Source organism: Populus alba, chromosome 11, assembly GCF_005239225.2.
Source record: "Populus alba chromosome 11, ASM523922v2, whole genome shotgun sequence".
In the NCBI taxonomy this organism is placed as follows: domain Eukaryota; kingdom Viridiplantae; phylum Streptophyta; class Magnoliopsida; order Malpighiales; family Salicaceae; genus Populus; species Populus alba.
This window is the reverse complement of record NC_133294.1, coordinates 7,296,356-7,315,958: the sequence shown is the minus strand read 5'-3', so window position 1 is coordinate 7,315,958 and position 19,603 is coordinate 7,296,356. Positions and strand designations below refer to the sequence as shown.

The window sequence follows — 19,603 nt, the reverse complement described above, 5'->3', positions numbered from 1 at the left end:
CCCACCGAATCACAAGTCACAAGAGACTGGAAACGAATGCGACTAGAAGAATGTTGATTTCTTAAGGTCAAATGGAAAACAAAGGCTATTGATTTCACAGACATAGCCCCGTGCTATAGCCGTCCACATTACAACTTGAAGAAGATTGCAAATGGTTGGCATGGAGTTCTTGCTGCTGCTACGTTGGCCTTCGTTTGTTTCTCGTTTCATCTCAATCTGCAGCCTTGAAATGTCTATTTCCTTTGCGGCTGACAGATTGTTTAATATCATCGCATGCATTCTTTGATGCCAACGTTGTTTCCGTAGAATTTCTATCAACTGGATGATGTTCTTCCGTTCTGCAGTCACTAATCTGTTAATTTCCATAGTTATGAGATTACGTAAAGGAGTGAAAATCACATCGTTTTTCTGTTGTATCAGTTATTATTAAGAAAAAAACTAACCAAAAGTTTTGTTCACCAAGTTTTCTGCTAATGTTCCACAGCGGTTTTTTTTTTTTTTTTTTTTCAAGTTTGTTCCTTTGATCTTGGATTTATTTGAGATTAGGCTTACTGGTATATTTTAATTGTCTAAATTAGAGGATCACGTGGTGTTGAGAAAAAAGTTATTGCTTAGTTGATACTTGTTTTGTCGAGGTTAAATGAGCTTTTATTGATTTAAAACAATGAAAGCTTTGGGTTCTGAATTTGAACATTAAAAAAAATATCCAGCTCTCTTTTCTTGTTAGTATCAAGGATTGAACTGCACTCTGTAGGGGAAAAGTTCAAGTCTTACTTTTTTGTCACTTGTTTTTTTTTTTTGTTTTTGTTTTGTTTTTTTTTTTTTAATTTGATTCTTTTACATTTTTTTTATTTGAGATTTAACTTAATAATTTGTTTTGGTTATCTAGATATAAAAATCTTGCAATATCAAGGAAAAATTATGGCTCTCCATTAAATCTTGGTTTGAAAAAATAAAATAAAATTATGTTGATATAGAATAATTAAGGCTCAAGAGATTAAATTTGATAAAAAAAAAAAAATAGACTTCTAGGGAGACAGACAGGAACAACTTGGTTGGTGCATGCAATTCATAAACCAATATGTGAGGGAAGGCGTCACGCTCTGGTGATGTGTGGGGCTTCTTTAGATGCTAGAACACCATCGCTATCTTTGGTGGTGTTGGAAATGACTCAATGAAGGCTTTTAAGGGAGGTGGTGTGTGTCGATGAACATGTAATGGTAAGACTTTGATGGCTTTTTTTTTTTTTTCTTTCCTTGTTTCTCTTGTCTCCTTGGATTTCACACTGCTCTATCCAAAATTGTAGGGTGTCATATCATTTTATTTTTATGTCAACTTAATTTTTATTTTTTATTGCTATTTATTTTTGTTTTAGATCTTTTTTTTAATTGATTTTGTTTTTTCAATTTCATCATTCAACTTTGAGTTTATTGAGAATTGAAATTTATTTCTTCTTAATTTTTTTTTTCCATTTTTCCTTCTACAAGTAATCTTGATCTCATGTCTTGGGTCAAATTCTGTCAAATTTTTATGTCTTTTTTTTAAATTATTTTTTTCAATTTTATCCTTTAATATTAGGTTGGTTTGGAATTGAGCTTTGTAATTTATTTTTACTTTCATTTCTATAGGATTATTCTAGTCTTATGACCTATTCGCAAGTTTAATTAGTTAACTCGGGTTGATTTATTTATTTTTAGTTTTTTTTTTGTTTTAAATTGATTTTTTTTTTAGTTTCTTATTCAATATTGGGTTGATTTGTGAATTGATTTTTTTCAATGTTATCTTTCAACTTTGAGTTGATCGAGAATTGAGCTTTATATTTTTTTTAATTTTTTTTCTATGAGGTTATATTGTTCTTATGTCACAGGTCGTGTGTGTAGTGTTTTAACCTAGGTTGAGTCGGGTTGTTTTTTTTTTTTTTTAAATAAATGTTTTTCTTCTAGTTTTTCCTCCAATATTTTGTTAATTGGTCTCCTTTTTTAATTATTAAATGAATTAAAATGTATTTTGGATATTATTATTTATTAAATTTCATTTAGTTTTTACTTTGCTATTAAGTAAGTTTATAGAGATTTTTTCAGAATATTGACAATATATATTTTTATAATATGTCATTTAGTATGTCATTATCTTAATATTTTAAATATATATCATCCATTTATACATCATGTTTTGAGTTTATGATAGAATGTTTTGCTATAAAACATGTTCGCAACATCTTTATAGTTTTTTATTTTATGTATAAAAGAATAATCTGACTCTTAGTGTAACACGGGCCAATAATTTCTAAATCCTTTTAGAAATTATGATCCAAACTAAATCCTTTTCCTAAACAGTTAGAGTCTTGCTACCTTTTTTTTTTTTGATCTAATCCCTTCACTCATTTATTTAAGGTGGTCACTTCTTCAATAGCATATGTGTCAGATATTGGTTTCAAATATAATTTTTTATGAAGAATAAAGGGAAAAAAAAAAAAAGCATAAATGAAAAAAAACAATATAACATTAGATCTTATTTATTATTTAATGAAAGAAAATAAACAATAAAGGTTTAAAACAGAAAAAAATTAATAAATATGACTTTTTATATGCCAACTTGTTTTATGAAGTGAGTGTGTTAGTTATTGTTTTATGACTAAAAAGACAGACAATGAAGACAAAAGAAACATGTTATTTTGTACTTAATGTTTTGAAATATATAAATTCACTCTAAAATTTTCATAAAAAAATTATCTTATGTTTTTGTTTTTTTATCTTTTTTATCAAACATGTTTTTTGTCATTTCTAACTTAAGACACTTACCAAACATTATCTTAAGACTACTTACATCACCTTGAAAAAACATATGAGTGTATTAACCTTAATCTAACCCAAAATGACTCAAACAATTGTCCAATATACTTTGGTGGCAAAGGCAATATGAAAGTTTATGAAATCACATGCAACTTTAACAATCATAAGACTGCATATGACTAATTGCTTTAATGATCTCTTTATTCTTTTGCCTACTCCATTAGTCTCTCAACTTCACCATTTAAAGTCTCTTACTCTTATTGTTCTTGACTTTTCATTTTACACTTTTCCTTTCCCCCTACTAATTTAATCAAATAATAGTCATTGTCCTTGTAAATGTAAGGTCATTAAAAACCTATTTACACTCCTTTTTGACTTTGGATATGCTACTTATACTATCCAACAAAAGAATTCTAAATATGCATTAAAGGACCTTGAAGATTTCTTAAAAATAGGGTTCCAAGCCAAGACTCTTACTTGTCCAATTATAGGGAATGTGAATCCAATAAAGGAACCTATGGCTTCAATTCCTCAGACCTACAAAAGAGATTAATTTATTTCCTTAATTTTCACCTCCATGGATTTTCCAAGATTAACCCAAACCGAGTCTTCATTCTATGCTTCATCTCCACTAATGTTAGACTTCTGACTCTAACCGAAACAATGTTTTTGCAAAACTATCTACCTATAAATAAATAAAAAGGCACCAATTCCCATATTATCAATATATGAATAAAAAAGATGGAAGTATAATTGAGAATTTGAAATATTTTTTTATACCTATTACTTACCAAAAGCTTACATTTACACAATGAAAAAAAAAAAATCAAATTTATCGGTGATAGTACAAGAAAAAAAATAACTTTTTAAAAAAATTTAGTTGTTCTAGACCTTGCTTAAATGGCTAGAAACTCTTACTCATTTAGGCTAAGCTCAAACAAGTAGGATTATGGTCCATGAACAAAACCTTCATGCTATTTTCTTTATTTGTTAACCTATACCCATGCATAAACAATTCTCCCCAACCATGCAAAAGAAGAAATTAAATGCACATGGCTACCATGGTAGGAGAGAGGAGAGAGAAAATAGGAAAGAAAGAACAAGTCACTATGTTATACTAGAGTTTTGATTTTGATATTACCAGTACCATAAAAAATATCTTGACGAGACAAACCTGTTAACACCTTATAATACATTTTTTAGAGGTCGAAGTGGGTCATATGCTATGTTCAAAAAAGAGGAGCTACCCACTCATTGGCTATTTAGGTTGACCTAAATTGCTAGCATTCGAACCATTTGAGCCCTAGAATGATTATAAATTTACATTATAAAGTATATCTTCATTTATTAAAGATACAAAGTAAGAAATGAATACGATGCTAAAATTTAAGCCCTAAAATGATTAGGATTTAACTTGATAAAGCATATGCTTCCTCATGGACAAATATCTGCTTTGAACCTTAAATAGACCAATAGATACAAACATGACTTAGAAAAACAATCAATCAACAATATCGCTACCATAGGTTGGGTGCACTATAGGTTATGCGTTTCTCCTTGCAAAACTAGTTTTTTTACCCAGACTCTCGCAAACCATTAAGTTTTCTAGTGACCATGATACTAGATGATAACTCTTTCAAAACCATAATTTTATGATTAATCCCAAATCCTTTTAATTAAGGAGGGAAAACCTGATATTTGATGTTGTGCATGCCATGACACTAGCCATGAAAAACCCAAGTTATATTTGAAGTTACTTTTATTGATTAAAACACACCTAGACCTTTCATCAACTTTATTGACATATGAGACCAATGATGTAAAAATATCTAAGACCAATCTTTAAGAACAGGACCTTTCTCAATTACTTTTTCTATGAACTAACAAGTGAAGCCCTATACGGAAAAGAAAAAGACACCCTCTCTCTACATTATAATGTTATTTTTCTTTATTTTGTTTCATTTAATCATATAGACCTTTACCAATTAAAAAACTAGAAAAAATGGGTAGATAAGAATGGAACAAGAAAAAAAACAACATAATAGGTAAGAAAAAGTAAGTAAAAATAATTAAAAGCAAGCGATATTATAGATGCAACCTCCACCACCACAACTACCACCTACGATGATATGATATGCTTTTTAAGAGCTTTTTTATTGAAATCATCAAATCGAGCAAGATAACAAAGTCACAAAGTCTCTTTTTGTACTTATATATATATATATATATATATGTATATATATATATATATATGCATGTGAATCACAATTGGTTTTTTTAATTAGGTTTTATGATTTTGAACCAAAAATAGAATTTATCTACTCATATCTGATTTGGATATAACTTTTGCTTTTTCGATCAATCAGTTAATTAATAGATATGTAATTATAAAGATTACATTGTGGATTTTGGATATGAATTACTTAAATTTATTTACTCACTCAAATAATATTAATTATTAATTAATTTTTGACAAATTAATATGTGATTGACTTGAATTTATTTTGAACAATTTTTAAAGATAGATTATATTATTTGAGTTATGGAATGACTTTTTAAATTTTTTAATCATATCATCCCTATATATCATAACATAATGTTTCACTAGAATGTTTATAAGGAGAAAGAATTTAGAAAATTCAGCGAACTTGATAAAAAAAGAAAAGGATTTGAAATCCTCTACTTTGAGAAAACCTTGAAACAACTTAAGGTTTGTGTGAAGTTATCTTCTTCTTCTTCTTTTTCTATATTTTTTCATTCAATATTTTGACAAGTGTCTTTTGGATTCATTATCAATCCTTTGTTTCAGTAAAATATATTTTAAATTACCTTAGGATCCTTTGTTATCTTTACATGAATATGTTGATAGATTACCATGAGTTAAAATAAATATATCCTTGCATATCATATTTGATACTAATAAATTAACTAAAACAAACTTCTTGAACTGATACAAGAATTGTTCTCAAACAAGAAAGAATGTTATATGTTATTAAAAATCCATTTCTTTGTGTCTTTGATGAGGATGTTGATAACAAAGTTAGGAGTGATTATTAACATCAAGTCACTTGAATTTTATACATAGTATAGGAATATGGATGCCTATATAATAATTATACATCTTAAAGAGTTGTTTAATGTGGCTAGTAGGACCAAGAGATTTAAGATCTCTAAGAAATTATTACGCTGCAAGATGATAAAGGGTTCTTTAATGAACACTTACATGTTAAGGATGATTGACTATTTTAAAAATCAGCCTAATTAGGCTTTGTCATGAACCATGAGTTAAGTGTTGACTTGGTCTTACTATCTAAACATGAAATCCTACTATGGTTATAAAAAAGACAAGAGTATTTATTATCATTATAGCAAGGAAAATTAGTATAGAAGGAGCTGCAAAGATTATCTTGCAACAATGAAAGCTAATAAGCTCATTGAAACGTTTACTTCATGTGTGTTTATCATTGAATAAAGATAAAATAGACTTATAAGTTGGTAATGAAGTAAGGGTTCTTGTATTAACTTTGCCAAATGGGTTGTAGAACTTGATAATTGTTAATTTATTTTAGCACTTTTTGTAAACAACATATCTATTTTTGAATGGATTTAAACTTATTATTAAAAAAAAAATATTGTTCCTTTTATAAAAACGAATCTAGTATTCATACAAATGGTTTGTATACTGAAGAAATGCCCAGGTTCAATATAAATAGCAAGAAGAACATATTAGATAATCAATATTCATATTTTTTTTATGGCATTATAACTATATCATATTAATAAAAACAAGAATCACTAAGTTACATAAATAAGGATTTTTGATTATTTTATTATGAATCATATAAAAACTTGCAAAGGTTGTTTATTGGAATAAAATGACCAAAACATTCTTTACTGAAAGAGTAAAAGATTTAATAAATTGTTAGGTCTAATACATATAAATATATATAGACCAATAATGATTTGTGTCATAGATGGATACACATGTTTTATCATTGATGACCATAATGGATATGGTCATGTGTAGTTAATGAAAGTCTAAATCATTTGAAAGAATCAAAGGGTTAAAAAATGAAGCTGAAATACAAATTGAAAAGAGTATTAAGATACTTGGATTGGATCAAGGTGGTGAATACTTTAGCTAATATTTTCAAAATTATCTAAAAAAGAATGAGATTCCCTCATAATAAACACCTTTTAGAACACTATAACATAATAGAGTTTCTGAAAGGATAAATTATACCTTCTTAGATATGGTACAGTTCATGATGAGCTATACAGGACCTCTATATTCCTTCTAGGGTTATGCCTTACAAACTAATACTTGCCTTTTAAAAAGGATTCCATCAAAATCTATTGATAAAACTCCATATGAGATATAAAGTAATAGAAGACCAGTCTTATCATACTTAAAGATTTGAAATTTAACACTTATATTAAGCATATTGTGTTTGAAAAATTAGGAGTTAAGTTAGATAACATAAGTTTGTGGGATATCTAAAAGAAATTATTGGATATTATTTATATCATCCCGTTGAGCAAAAATGTTTGTCTCAAAACATGCTACATTTCTAAAGAAAGAGTTTGTTCTTAAAAGGAGTGAAGGAAAATAGAAGTTTAAAAACCATAAACTGACATCTAAATAGAACTTAAGCCTAAGACTATAACATTAGGTGTTCATTTTAAAGCTTAGTAAACATAAAAACTCTATAGATTTGGTAAGACACGTCATGTACCAATGAGATATGGACTTCTCATGAAAGTTCAAAATAATGAGTTTCTCATACTTGATGAGCCTATCAATTATATAGAACCAATATTTGGTATTGATTATAAGAAATAGATTGAGGTCATGAAATCTAAAATGGACTTCATGTACACTAACAAGTTGATCCACCTAAAGGAATAAAACTCTATGGATGTAAGTAGGCCTTTCTAAAAAAAAAAGACTAATATGAATAGTAATATACAAATGTACAAAGCTAAACTAGTTACTAAAAGTTACAAATAAAGACAAATAGTTTAACTTTGATAAAACTTTTTTGTTGGTAACTATGTTAAAATTTGTAAGGATTTTGCTTGTTATAGTTGCATTCTGTAATTATAAGATTTGAAAAATGGATGTCAAAACTATATTTCTAAATAGGAATATTCAAGAAGATGTGTATTTGACATAACTTAAAAGTTTTAAATCTAAGGAATTTACTAATAAAGTATGCAAGCTATAAAAATCTATTTATGGACTTAAGCAAGCTTCAAAGAGTTGGAATATCCAATTTCATGAAATAAAAAAAAAAACTTGATTTCATTAAGAATATGGATGAGCCTTGTGTTTATAAAAAGGTTAGTGAGAGTAGATTCGTTTTTCTAATATTATATATAGACAACAAATTATTAATAAGAAACGATATTTCTTTACTCTAGTTAGCGAAGACCTAGTTATCCAAGAATTTCTCCATGAAATGTAAGAGAGAAGCAACCTATATGTTAGGAATATAGATCTATAGAGATAGATCTAAAAGGTTGCTTAGATTATCTTAATCCATATACATATATAAGGTGTTAAAATAATTTAACATGGAAGAATTCAAAAGAGGATACTTACCGATTTCATATAAGATATGTCTTTCTAAGAATATGTACCTTAAAACAAAAAAAATAAGAGATAAGAAAAAAATTGATTCTATATACTTTGGGTATAAAATTCATAATGTATGTGATGTTATGTACAAGAACATATGCAATTTATATTTTGAGCATAACAAGTAGATATTAATCTGATCTAGGTGAAGGTCACTAAAAGATAGTTAAAAATATTCTCAAGTACTTGAGAAGAACTAAGAACGTTTTTCTAGTCTATAGAGGAGATGAACTAATAGTCCATGATTTTTGGATGCTAGTTTTCAATAAAATATTGAAAATAAAAAATTTAGTATGGTTATATTTTACTTTAAATAATGGTGATGTAAGTTGAAAGAGTTTCAAATAAAAGATTAAATTAAGTTCTGAAACTAAAACTGAGTACACCTCTGTGTTTGAGAGGATAAAAAATGTTGTTTAGATCAAGAAGTTCATTATTAAACAAAGTGTTATTCTAGCATTGTTGGTCTAGTAACCATGTGATAACAATAAAGTCATTATACAAGCAAAGGAACCAATTTATCATCAATGATATAAAAATATACTTAGACAGTTTCATTTGATTAGAGAATCATAGAAATAAAAGATGTAGAGATAGAGTGAGTACCTAATAAAACAAGATCTTGTAGGTCCCTTGCTAAGCCACTGCCCTAGTAAAAAACATTATTGTCAAGTAGAGAAATATCATATTTGATGCATGAGTAATTGGCTTTAGTGCAAGTAAGAGATTGTTAATATATATGCCTTGTAGCTATTTGATTGGTTGCATGTGACATTGACTCTTTCATATAAAACATATTTAACTATTAATAAAGACTTATTTATCTTTAATATTTATCAAATATTTGATTAATTAAACTAGAGTAAAGATTTAAAGTCTTAGAAAAAAAATGTTTTACAAAGAAAAATTATAAATTATTATAATTATTGGATTCATATTATATTAAATCATTGTTCTTAAATGTTTGTTAATGCTCTATTACGACTTGATATTAATTATAGTTCTTGAGATTAACACATATTATATTCTTTTTTTATGAAAAGAAGCAATTGTTTTTTAAAAATTGAGATATAAGGGATACCAACATTTAATATGTAGGTGCTTATTAGATGACATGAACACTAAACTAACCCGTATAAGAATTTCATATGAAGAGATATCAGTTGTTTCTATGAAAAGGCTCACCTGATAGTTATGCGGTTTCATCCTTGGATTTAAGATCACTAAGTTATATTATATAGAAAAATATTATGTTTTAATCCTACTACATGTTGTCTTAATCATATGTAAAAAATGAGCAAAAATTGAGATATATGAACTATATGAAAGGTATTTAAGTAATCAATAGAAGATTTATCATCCTGGTTGAATTAAGGGACTATTTTATATGTTTTCAAATAATATCTTTGATTGTATATCCTTGTGCAATATGAATAAAATTTTAAAAGAATTTCAAATCTTATCTAAATAATCAATGACTATAATGTTGAGAACAAACATGATTTAATAGAGTAAACACAATTCATGCTATAATGTCAAAATCAAAATATTTGTCGATGAATGAATAATAATTATACAAAGAAACTAATTACTAAAATGTTAAGTTAAATACTTGTGAATTTCTTAATATTTAGGGGAGCATGAAAGATTGCAAGACATTGTACTTGATCTTCAAATATAAATCGATGAATTGATAATAAATTAATTTATTTAATCCCATTTTATTTATAATTATGATTTATGTTTGGGCCAACTTACTAGGGAATCTAATGGGTGACAAAATATAAAAAATCATTAGTCAGATTTTAAACTGGAATAACTAATCAAGTGTAACTTGATTATAAATAAAGTTTTAAAAATTAGGGACTATAATGTAATTAATATAAGAATTACAATTCTAAATCTACAAAAATTAAGTATGGACTTGAATGAATAAATTTCTAAAATTATGTTGAAATAATTTGTGATATTATTCAAAAGATCAATTGATATTTTTTATTTATAAATTTTTAGATTTTATTATAAATAGAATGTTAATAAATAGTACAATATGATTTTGAAAGTAATTATTAGCACTTAAATGGCATAACAATCTTTTTTCTTCCATTGATTCATGTGGATTTCCGTTATAAACTATGATACTTGAATGACTAATAGTTTACAACAACTCAATCTTGAAGTAAGTATTCAAAGTAAAATATATATAATATATATATATAATATATATATATATATATGATTTTTAAGTAATCATCCTATAAACTTTAAACAATAAAACTCCAAGAAAAATTTTAAACTTACCACTTTTATTGTGTATATATTTTTCAAGAAAGCCGGCATAACTATCATATGAAACATCACTAAAATAGCACAAGCTCGAAGAACATTGATCATTATAATTAAATTCGTTAGTTTGAGTGTCATAAACTTTAGGCTACTAAAAATTTAAATAATTATTAATTTTAGGGTCTTAAGAGATTAATTAAAATAAATAAACTGAAATAAACATTCTAAATTAAAAAAAAAAAAATCTCATTGAAGAGTTTACTTGTCCCGGACCATTTGCCATACACACGTATCATCGAATTCCACGAAACAACAATGAGAGAATTAATAACATCAATGTAAGAACCAAAACCCAACTTTAACATAAACCCATGAGCCCATTCACCTTCCTTCACGCTTCCTAAATCTCCAAAACACTTCAGCATTCAAGAAGCAAACTGGGTGAGAGTTAACTTCAACACCCAAATCCAACATCTGCCTAAACGAACACTCACTCTCTTGGAAATCACCGATCTTTGCATACCCATTTTGTAAAGACTCAAGCTCTGCACACAGTTGCAATATAGAAGAACAGGTCCTTAACTCGATTTCACTTTTTGGAGACATGTAAAGCGGTTCTATTACCTTGTCAAGATTGCACATTTCACAAAATGCATAGATTTATTTAATTTTGTTCCAGTCAGTGATTTTGTTATATTTGGCTTGGTTTGATGAGGGTGGGATGGGTACTGTTGCATGAGAAAAGTGTAAATTTGATGATAAAAAGATGCACTTTGGATGTGGCTTGCTGAAAAAGAACACATCTTTAAACAGAAAAGAGTGTTTTCCTCTGCTGTTTTTGCTATTTGGAGAGAGAACTTTGGTGTAGCCATTTTGGCCATTAAAATCAACATTGGAAGTGGATGAAGGCGGGAAAGTTCTAACTAGAAATAACTGGGGCAAAAAAATTGAAGTTTTTAACACAAAAAAGAAAAGGCACAGCTTTTTCTTTGATGTCAACTGGGGTATCTAAAATGGCATGTGAATCCCACGCGCTAAAGTGGGAGGTGGCCTAGCTAGTTTTAGCCACCATAGAAATCAACTGCTCTACTCCAACAGGTGGTGGTCTTATATAAGAGAACCTGTGGATCTAATCCACTTGCATTCTCAGAATCTCAAAGTCTTCCTGGGAAGGATGGCTTCAGCTCTTGTTTTCTATCCTCAAAACACTTTCTTCAACAAACCCTCTTGTGTTTCTTTCAGCAAGCAGCTCAAGTTGTGTTGCCCCTTTTACTCTCTTATAGGTATCATCTCCTTGGCACTCACTTTCCATTAATTTATATTCGCAAGTTTGACTTTTTGTTTTGAATGAATGGGCACATCATCATTCAAGTTGTTGTGTGACAAAACTACATCTGGATAGATCTGCTGCATGTTAGATTGCTTTTTTCAGTCTTTCCTTTTTTTCTCTTCTGTTTCTTTCTTACATACATCTTTGTGCTTTGATGGGTGTCCACCATGTCATGAATTGAAAATGTTGGGACTCCCTCAACATGAGGCAATATGTGATTTGAGTTTTTGAGATTTATGGTAAAGGCTGCAAATGTCTCTCTCTTTCATTTCTTGTGTCCTGGAAAATACTAGTATGCGATTGGGTTTTGTATGGACTTGGATGAATTCATTTCGTGTTGGTGTGCTTGCATTAAGCCTGAGTTTCACTCGTGAAATTTGATGGCCCATGAAAGTGTCTGGCATTAGAATGTCTGGTGGTAATTACAGTACTCATCGCTGAATGCGATCTAGACAAGAATATTGCATTTCCCAACCCTTGAGATTTCGGTATTCCTATGCTGGTGTCAGTGGTTTTTCTCGTTTTGCTTCGACTGGTGGAGAATCCTCTAGTCCCCTTGGTGATGAAACTCCCAACAGTACAAACTGCTTTAATATTTTAAACTGATTGCAATTCAGAAACAGATCATTGCGAGACGTTTAGCATGTTTGCTTTTACATATTTATTTGCTTCTTGTTTTCCCTAGACTTCATTCCTCATAATTTCATTGGCTTGTCATGAATGTTAGCTGTCAACGCTTTGTGTGTTAGTATTGGGCCAATTAATTTTTTGAACTTAAAACTGAGAGCTCATCTTTTGATGCAGCTTGTTAAATTTGCCTGAGATTGCAGATGGTTCCTTAGCTTTTGCATCATCACATAATGGTGTGCTTCAATTTAGTGTTTCGAGCATAAAGTCTGATGGAAGTAGCAAAGGCAGACCTCCCCGGAAAAGTTCTGCACCAGGAAGAACAGAAAAGGAGGATGAGGATTCAAAGTCCCAATCTTCCGACAGAAAACAAATGTCATCTAACCAGGCGGAGATAATGGCCTTGTTCAGACGGATACAGTCTTCAATCTCAAAGGGAGAGTCTACAGCCACCAAGAAGAAAAAAGCTAGCAGGTCAGATGAGAATTCCCCAACCAATTCCATTTTGGAAGTTCTTCGCCATTCAACGAAGGACACAAAAGGTAATCTAGATGGATATGCTTCTTTCAATTCCAGAACAGTGTTTGTTAGTAGATATAACCATTTAACGTGCACTTTCAAGGAGAAATGATCTTTCAAGTTCCAAGTGTTTTTCTTCACGAGAATACTATCATCTAAAAAGAAAACCAGTACCCTTAACACGTTTCTCTGTTGTGTTTATGTTTGAAACCCTTGTAGACAGCACACAGTTCCACAAGAAAATTTCATGATTCTTTCCTTAATCTCTTATTCCCCTGAATGATTAGCATCATTATCAAACTTGCTCGCAGCACTCCTACCACTATGCGTGTGCTTTGTTTACTCACTTAAATGTAATTTTGACAGGCCCAGGTACAGTCAGGGAAGGGAATAAGGTCCTGACACAAAAACAAAGTGCGTCCAAGGACCAGAAGACGCAACCAGAACATGCCTTGGAAGATGTTAAGCTAACCAGACCACCGTCTAATTTCACAAAGAAGTCCCCAATACCATCTCCATCAACCTCAAGAGAGAACACTACTGAGCTGAACAGTGAAGCATCAGAGGGCAAAGCCAGCAACCACAAGTTAGAGCTGCCTAGAGTAGAGAAAATGAAACTGACTGAACTGAAGGAACTAGCAAAGTCCAGGGGAATCAAAGGTTACTCAAAGTTGAAGAAGGGTGAGCTTCTGGAGTTGCTGAGGTCCTGAAAAATGGAAAGTTCTTGGGCCAGAAGACGAGCAAACTAGCTGCTGGAAACCAACGAACACGGCAGCATAAAACTTAAATTCTAAGAACTGATTGTTTTCTAAATGCAGTTCCTATGTTATTTTAGCCACAGATTTTTTAATTTTGTCTTACGTTTTCTTTATAAACATATCTAGAGCTCATTTGTTACTGTGTATTTGTTTTTGATGTTGTATTTTAATTTTTTTTAAAAATATTATAAAAATAATATTTTTTATATAAGAATGTAAAGAAAAAAAAATTGAAAAAAACGTTTTTTAATTATAAAAACAAATAGGCTTTTAATTGAATTCAGAAAAATCTGGATAACATTTTGCTTGCTTCCTTTGTGAAAAGCGTGCTTCCAAGATCCCACTATACCTTTCGGAATAATAAGCTGACTTTCCAGATTTGTCAAAACTTTGAAACACTGTAAAATCTGGAATTTCATATCAATTTAATAATGAAAATTTAAAAATTTGAAAATTCTAGTTGCTAATATTATGATTGTTAAGATTTATATAATTATTAATTTTAAAATTTATAAGATTAGTTGAGATATATATAAATTGATTTAAATATTCATATTAATTATAAAAAAAATTAAAAACAGAAATTCATATCAATTTAAAAACTGCTGTAATCATGTGAAAAGAGGTGAATATTTTTTTTATCAGACAGCTCACATGGTGTTCTGAACTTGCTCATTTACATTAAAATTATTTACATATCTCTTAACTTAATATAAAAGTTCATCTAAAATGTTTTTACACATTATATTTGGAATTGGAAAAGAGAAGTGGACTCCTAAAAAAATTGGAAATCATAGCATTCACCTTTTTACCCAATCTTCCCCATCTAACATAATTTTATGATTAAATTCATCGATTCAAATTAATATTCATGACTCATGTTTTACTCGTATATATGGATTTGTTAATTCTATTTTTTTTTCTTGTATTCGAGAAAACCTCATCCCTCTCGGAAAGCACATTTTTGTGGGTAATCAGTGAACGAGTAAAATCCCGGTTGTTCCAGGCTCTTATAAGAGATGTATATCCTAACTCGAACTCGAGATCTGCTGTGCATATTTTAAATTTTTTACCACCACGCTACTTTCCTTGAAGACATTTGTTAATTCCATTCTTACACCTAGCTCAGCTCAGTACTTTGATCTACTTCATAGATTTGTTTAGCCCTTTTATTCACTAGCTCATCACTTAGTAAATGCTTTAATTAATCTTTTAGATTCATTTAATTTATTTTCGTACTTGAAACCACTACTCTATATCCATTATATTCATCACTTTATTTAGGTATTTATAGCTCATACATTATGTCACCTATACATATGTGTTGTTCTTTTTCATTTCTTGAAATTTACATTAATCATATTCATTTACTTATTTTTATAAATTATTTCGTGGTTCATTTTCATTATACTTTTGTTATTTCATTCCAATAGTTATAGTTCGCATTCTACGTTATTTGTAATCACTAATTCTTTTTAAGTACATGTAATTCTATTATGGTAAATTTCATTTTCACATATTAAACTTTATCATTGCAATCAATTTAATATTTCCTCCACACAAAAAACATACTTATTTTCATATCATTTTTTCTTATCTCATGAGTTTGTATTTTCACTGTCATTACTCTACCTCAAATACATAATTTATATAATATCAATCTATTACTCCAAAGGCATAATTTATATCATTTTTTTTCTTGTAAGTATAATTCACATGATATCATTTTTCTATTTCAACACATAATTTTTTTTCTATTATTATTTTCCTGCCTTAAAGATGTAATTAACATGATATTATTTTTTCATCCTGAAAATATAATTTTTTTTCAACCATCATTTTCCCGCCTCTAAAACATAATTTACATGATATCATTTCTCCATTCCAAAGGCATAATATTTTATAAGCTTAATCCGAAGATATAGCATTTGTATAATCCTATTTTGAAAACATACATTTGTATAACATCATCTTTTCATGCATTATCTTGAATTTATGTACAAACAAATAACAAAACATTTCTTAAATCACATGTTATATAGTTGTAAGCGCATGCAGCACTTGCAAATATTATGCATTTTTGTAATACATTTCATTTATAAATATTACAAATTTTCATAATACATATCATTTACAATTATTACACATTTTCATATTGTAATTTTTTTTTTTTTGCAAATATTACATGTTTTTGTAATATATATCATTTACGAATATAACTCCCACCATTAGTCTGTCATTGCGGCTGGCTAATTTACACCTCACGTATGTATATTCACAAGATACTTCATCTAAACACCCATGGAGTGTGCTCCTAGCAAGTCAGATCCAACAATCAATATTTTCATTTGCAAATATTACAAATTTTTATCATACATATCATTTGCTAGACTCACGTATCATTTCTGAATTTAACCCAAATACTCAAATATATAATTTTTGATTTGTTCTTATGTGGTCTCAGATTTAAACTTTATAATTGTTAATATAATAACCACTGAAAGTTTACATGATCGTTAATTTCAAGGTATGTGGGGTTAATTTCAAAGTCTGTGGGATTAGTTGAGGTGTACACAAGCTGACCCAAACACCCATGTTAATTAAAAAAAAAAAAAAAAGGATTTTCATATATATAAAACTTTCACAGGCTGTCTGTAACTGCCCATTAATCCATAGAGTAGAGTTGTTCCAGCAGCCCTTGTTTCTAGTGTATACACACAAGTATAAAACTATCATAACAATAACAATCCTTGTACGCTCTAAAAACCCATACAAAAACATATAACAAGCCATAACAAGCCCATATTACTTCTAAGAATCCATACAGTACAGGATTTGATAACCAGTTGAGTGTGAGGAGGAGACAGATTATTCCCCAGTGGAGAAGAGGAAGGTCTTGGATTTAATTCCTAATCTCACATAAAAAACACAAAGCATAATATAAAAATGGGCGAAATCCCAGATTAATGGATTGAGGCCCATAAATTGATTTCAACTACGACGATTTCCCAATCCAGAAGATAAGATTTCAATATCATTATCAATGAAATTCTTCCAAGTTAAGACCAAAAACCATAAACATACATTTGCATACCCAATTCAACTCGATTGCATTCCAAATCCAGCTGGTAAAGCCATCATTTTCCAATGACCTATAAGACCTACAAGGCATCTACAATTGCTCAGTTCACAATTATTATAGACAAACAAACCACATTGATTTTGATTGGGAATACTGGATGCTTGATATCCATCTGCATAATCGAACAGAATTATATTGATAAAAACACAAGCTGCGACACAAGGACACAAGAACACAAAAACATAGAGCTTCAGATTCTCTACCACTTCAAGAAATTCTAGATGAAAATTATAACTCCAGGTACATAAAAACTAGCCAAAGGTTAACGACTTCCCACGCTTCAAACTTAAAAAAGTCAGGAAAAGATCTAAGATCCAATATTTTGGGATTTGTTAAGGATGACTCCTTCATATTTGACCTGGAACCATTTCATTGCGTCATCCTTTGTAACTCTCTGATGAATGCCAACACGTGACTTGCACCTGCGGCGACGACCAACACGGTACCCAGGACGTTCCAAAACAACATAGAAGTCCATGCCATAAATACCAGTGGAAGGGTCATACCTGAGAAGGGATGATAAAACATTATGTTGAGCATATACAATACAGTACCAGGTCAAGTTATTGAGAAAAGACACCCTGTCCGGCTAATGTGACCACCTAGTAGAATCACAAGGTTTATACCACTGCTAGATAAAAGGAGCCAGGCATAACTGTGTTGCAGGACAGGTAGTTAGGTATCACCAAACTATCCTTCATGGATGCCTCCATGGACAGGAAAAAAATAAATCCAAAACAAACTAGCACTAACAATATGGCATAGCTTGAGCCTTGAGTGCTGCTGCAACTTAAATGAATGTTATCTTCAAGATCAACATTCCATCTACAACATCGTCTATCTTCATTCCAACATCAAAATATTCCAAATGATGACCCAAGCATCAGGATAAGCACAATTTTTTCTTCAGTGTATATAAACAATAAGACCTCTCGAAAATCCATTTACATCTAGAATTGCCAAATCATATTTAAATACGAGTTACAAAAAAAAAAATCAGAAACATAACCTAGAACTATGTACACATTTTGAAAAAAGTTTATCCACAAACAAAGCTAACATTACATAAACCCCACTTCCGCAAAATAGTGGCACCATCTAAACCGCAGGTATTCTAGCCTAAACCTTCAAAATTGGCATAATGTTCAAGCCTCATATTCAACTGGGTCACAAGTAATACTGATATAATTCAACATAAGGGAGAGATAAAAGACATCCATTATGCAAATCTTTACAGCAAGTAACCATAAGTATAAGGGGAAAAGACTCACTTGATTCCAAGATCAATGTGTTCCTGGATGCCGAAACCAAAGCACCCAGTGTCACTGAAGTTCCTCCTCAAAAGCTCATACTCCTTCACCTTCAAACCACTCTCAAGCAACTGCATAGCCTTGTCTCCCCTCACAGTCACATAGCAAGCAATCTTCTCATTACGCCTAATCCCAAAAGATCTCACAGTATACCTAGCTGCTCATTAAAAAACAGTAAAAAACAAATCAACAACTATGACAAAAGCACTTTAAAGGGAAAAAAAAAAAAGAGTTATAGAATGACACGCACCTTTCGAGAACACCGGGGTTTGGCCACTGAGTTGTTCGAGCACCTTGGCGGCACGAGTGAGCCTGTCTCCGCTTTCACCGACGGAGATGTTGAGGACCAGCTTCTGGACCTTGATTTCTCTCATTGGGTTTGATAGCTTCTTCTCTGAAGCCTGCTTTTTTTTATTTTTTTTAGAAAAAAGATAAAGTTAGATAGATTCATTAACAACATCTGTAGAAAGAGATTTGATAGAGTAGAGAATTATAATAACAATACCATCGTGATGGTGTGTGAGCTTGGCTGGTTCGATGGAGGCAGAGGAGGAGGAAAGGCTGTGGAACTTGTTTCTACAAGAAGATTAAATATAAGTGACGGGCACCCACTAGGGTTTTGTGCTATGATCTGCTTGCCTGCCTGGTTTGGGGTGCTCACTCAAGTGACCATATTACCCTTCCAAGAAGGGGACAAAATAGAAAAAAAGTAGTTCCGTTGCCGGGACTTGAACCCGGGTCTCTCGGGTGAGAGCCGAGTATCCTAACCAACTAGACTACAACGGATTGGTTGACATCCTTCGAACAATATATCATATAGTCTAGTAGACACAATAACTTAAATTAAAAGTGGTGGCGTTTGTGCAAATTTCCTACATGAAAAATTAGATGGTGAAAGTGCAGTGAATTATACTTTTATGAATATAGTCATCCATGTAAATATTTACAAAAAATCATTTTACTATTTTTTTGTTAGAAAATATTTGGGAGTGATAACAATTGTTTTTTTAAAATCATTTTTGCTTAGAAATACTTTAAAATTATATATTTTTTTAATTTCTTACAAATTATTCTTTACGTCAATATATCAAAATAGTTCAAAAACTTTTAAAAATAATTTTAAATTAAAAAATAAATTTTCATAAAAAACCTTTTTTGAAATATGTTTGTAATGATGATTAGAGGAGAAAATATTTGT

General features: G+C 30.0%; 2 protein-coding genes and 1 non-coding gene across 3 annotated transcripts; 1 reads left to right on the top strand and 2 right to left on the bottom strand.

The window, feature by feature from the left end:
- The first annotated feature begins 11,521 nt into the window (after positions 1 to 11,521).
- On the top strand, positions 11,522 to 14,099 carry LOC118055044 (uncharacterized). The gene is made up of 3 exons (XM_035066829.2): positions 11,522 to 12,002; positions 12,880 to 13,218; positions 13,562 to 14,099. Exons 1-3 carry the CDS (start codon positions 11,894 to 11,896, stop codon positions 13,903 to 13,905), a joined length of 792 nt encoding a protein of 263 aa, XP_034922720.1. The 5' UTR covers positions 11,522 to 11,893; the 3' UTR covers positions 13,906 to 14,099.
- A 3,109-nt stretch (positions 14,100 to 17,208) lies between these two features.
- On the bottom strand, positions 17,209 to 19,069 carry LOC118055040 (large ribosomal subunit protein uL5). Its single transcript, XM_035066826.2, has 4 exons — positions 18,911 to 19,069; positions 18,656 to 18,806; positions 18,367 to 18,562; positions 17,209 to 17,601 (listed from the first exon to the last, which is right to left on the bottom strand). The coding sequence occupies exons 1-4, from the start codon at positions 18,911 to 18,913 to the stop codon at positions 17,403 to 17,405; spliced, it is 549 nt and encodes a 182-aa protein (XP_034922717.1). The 5' UTR covers positions 18,914 to 19,069; the 3' UTR covers positions 17,209 to 17,402.
- Positions 19,070 to 19,118: 49 nt separating this feature from the next.
- On the bottom strand, positions 19,119 to 19,191 carry TRNAE-CUC (transfer RNA glutamic acid (anticodon CUC)). The gene has a single exon. It is a non-coding gene; the product is annotated as a tRNA-Glu (tRNA).
- Between the last annotated feature and the right edge of the window lie 412 nt (positions 19,192 to 19,603).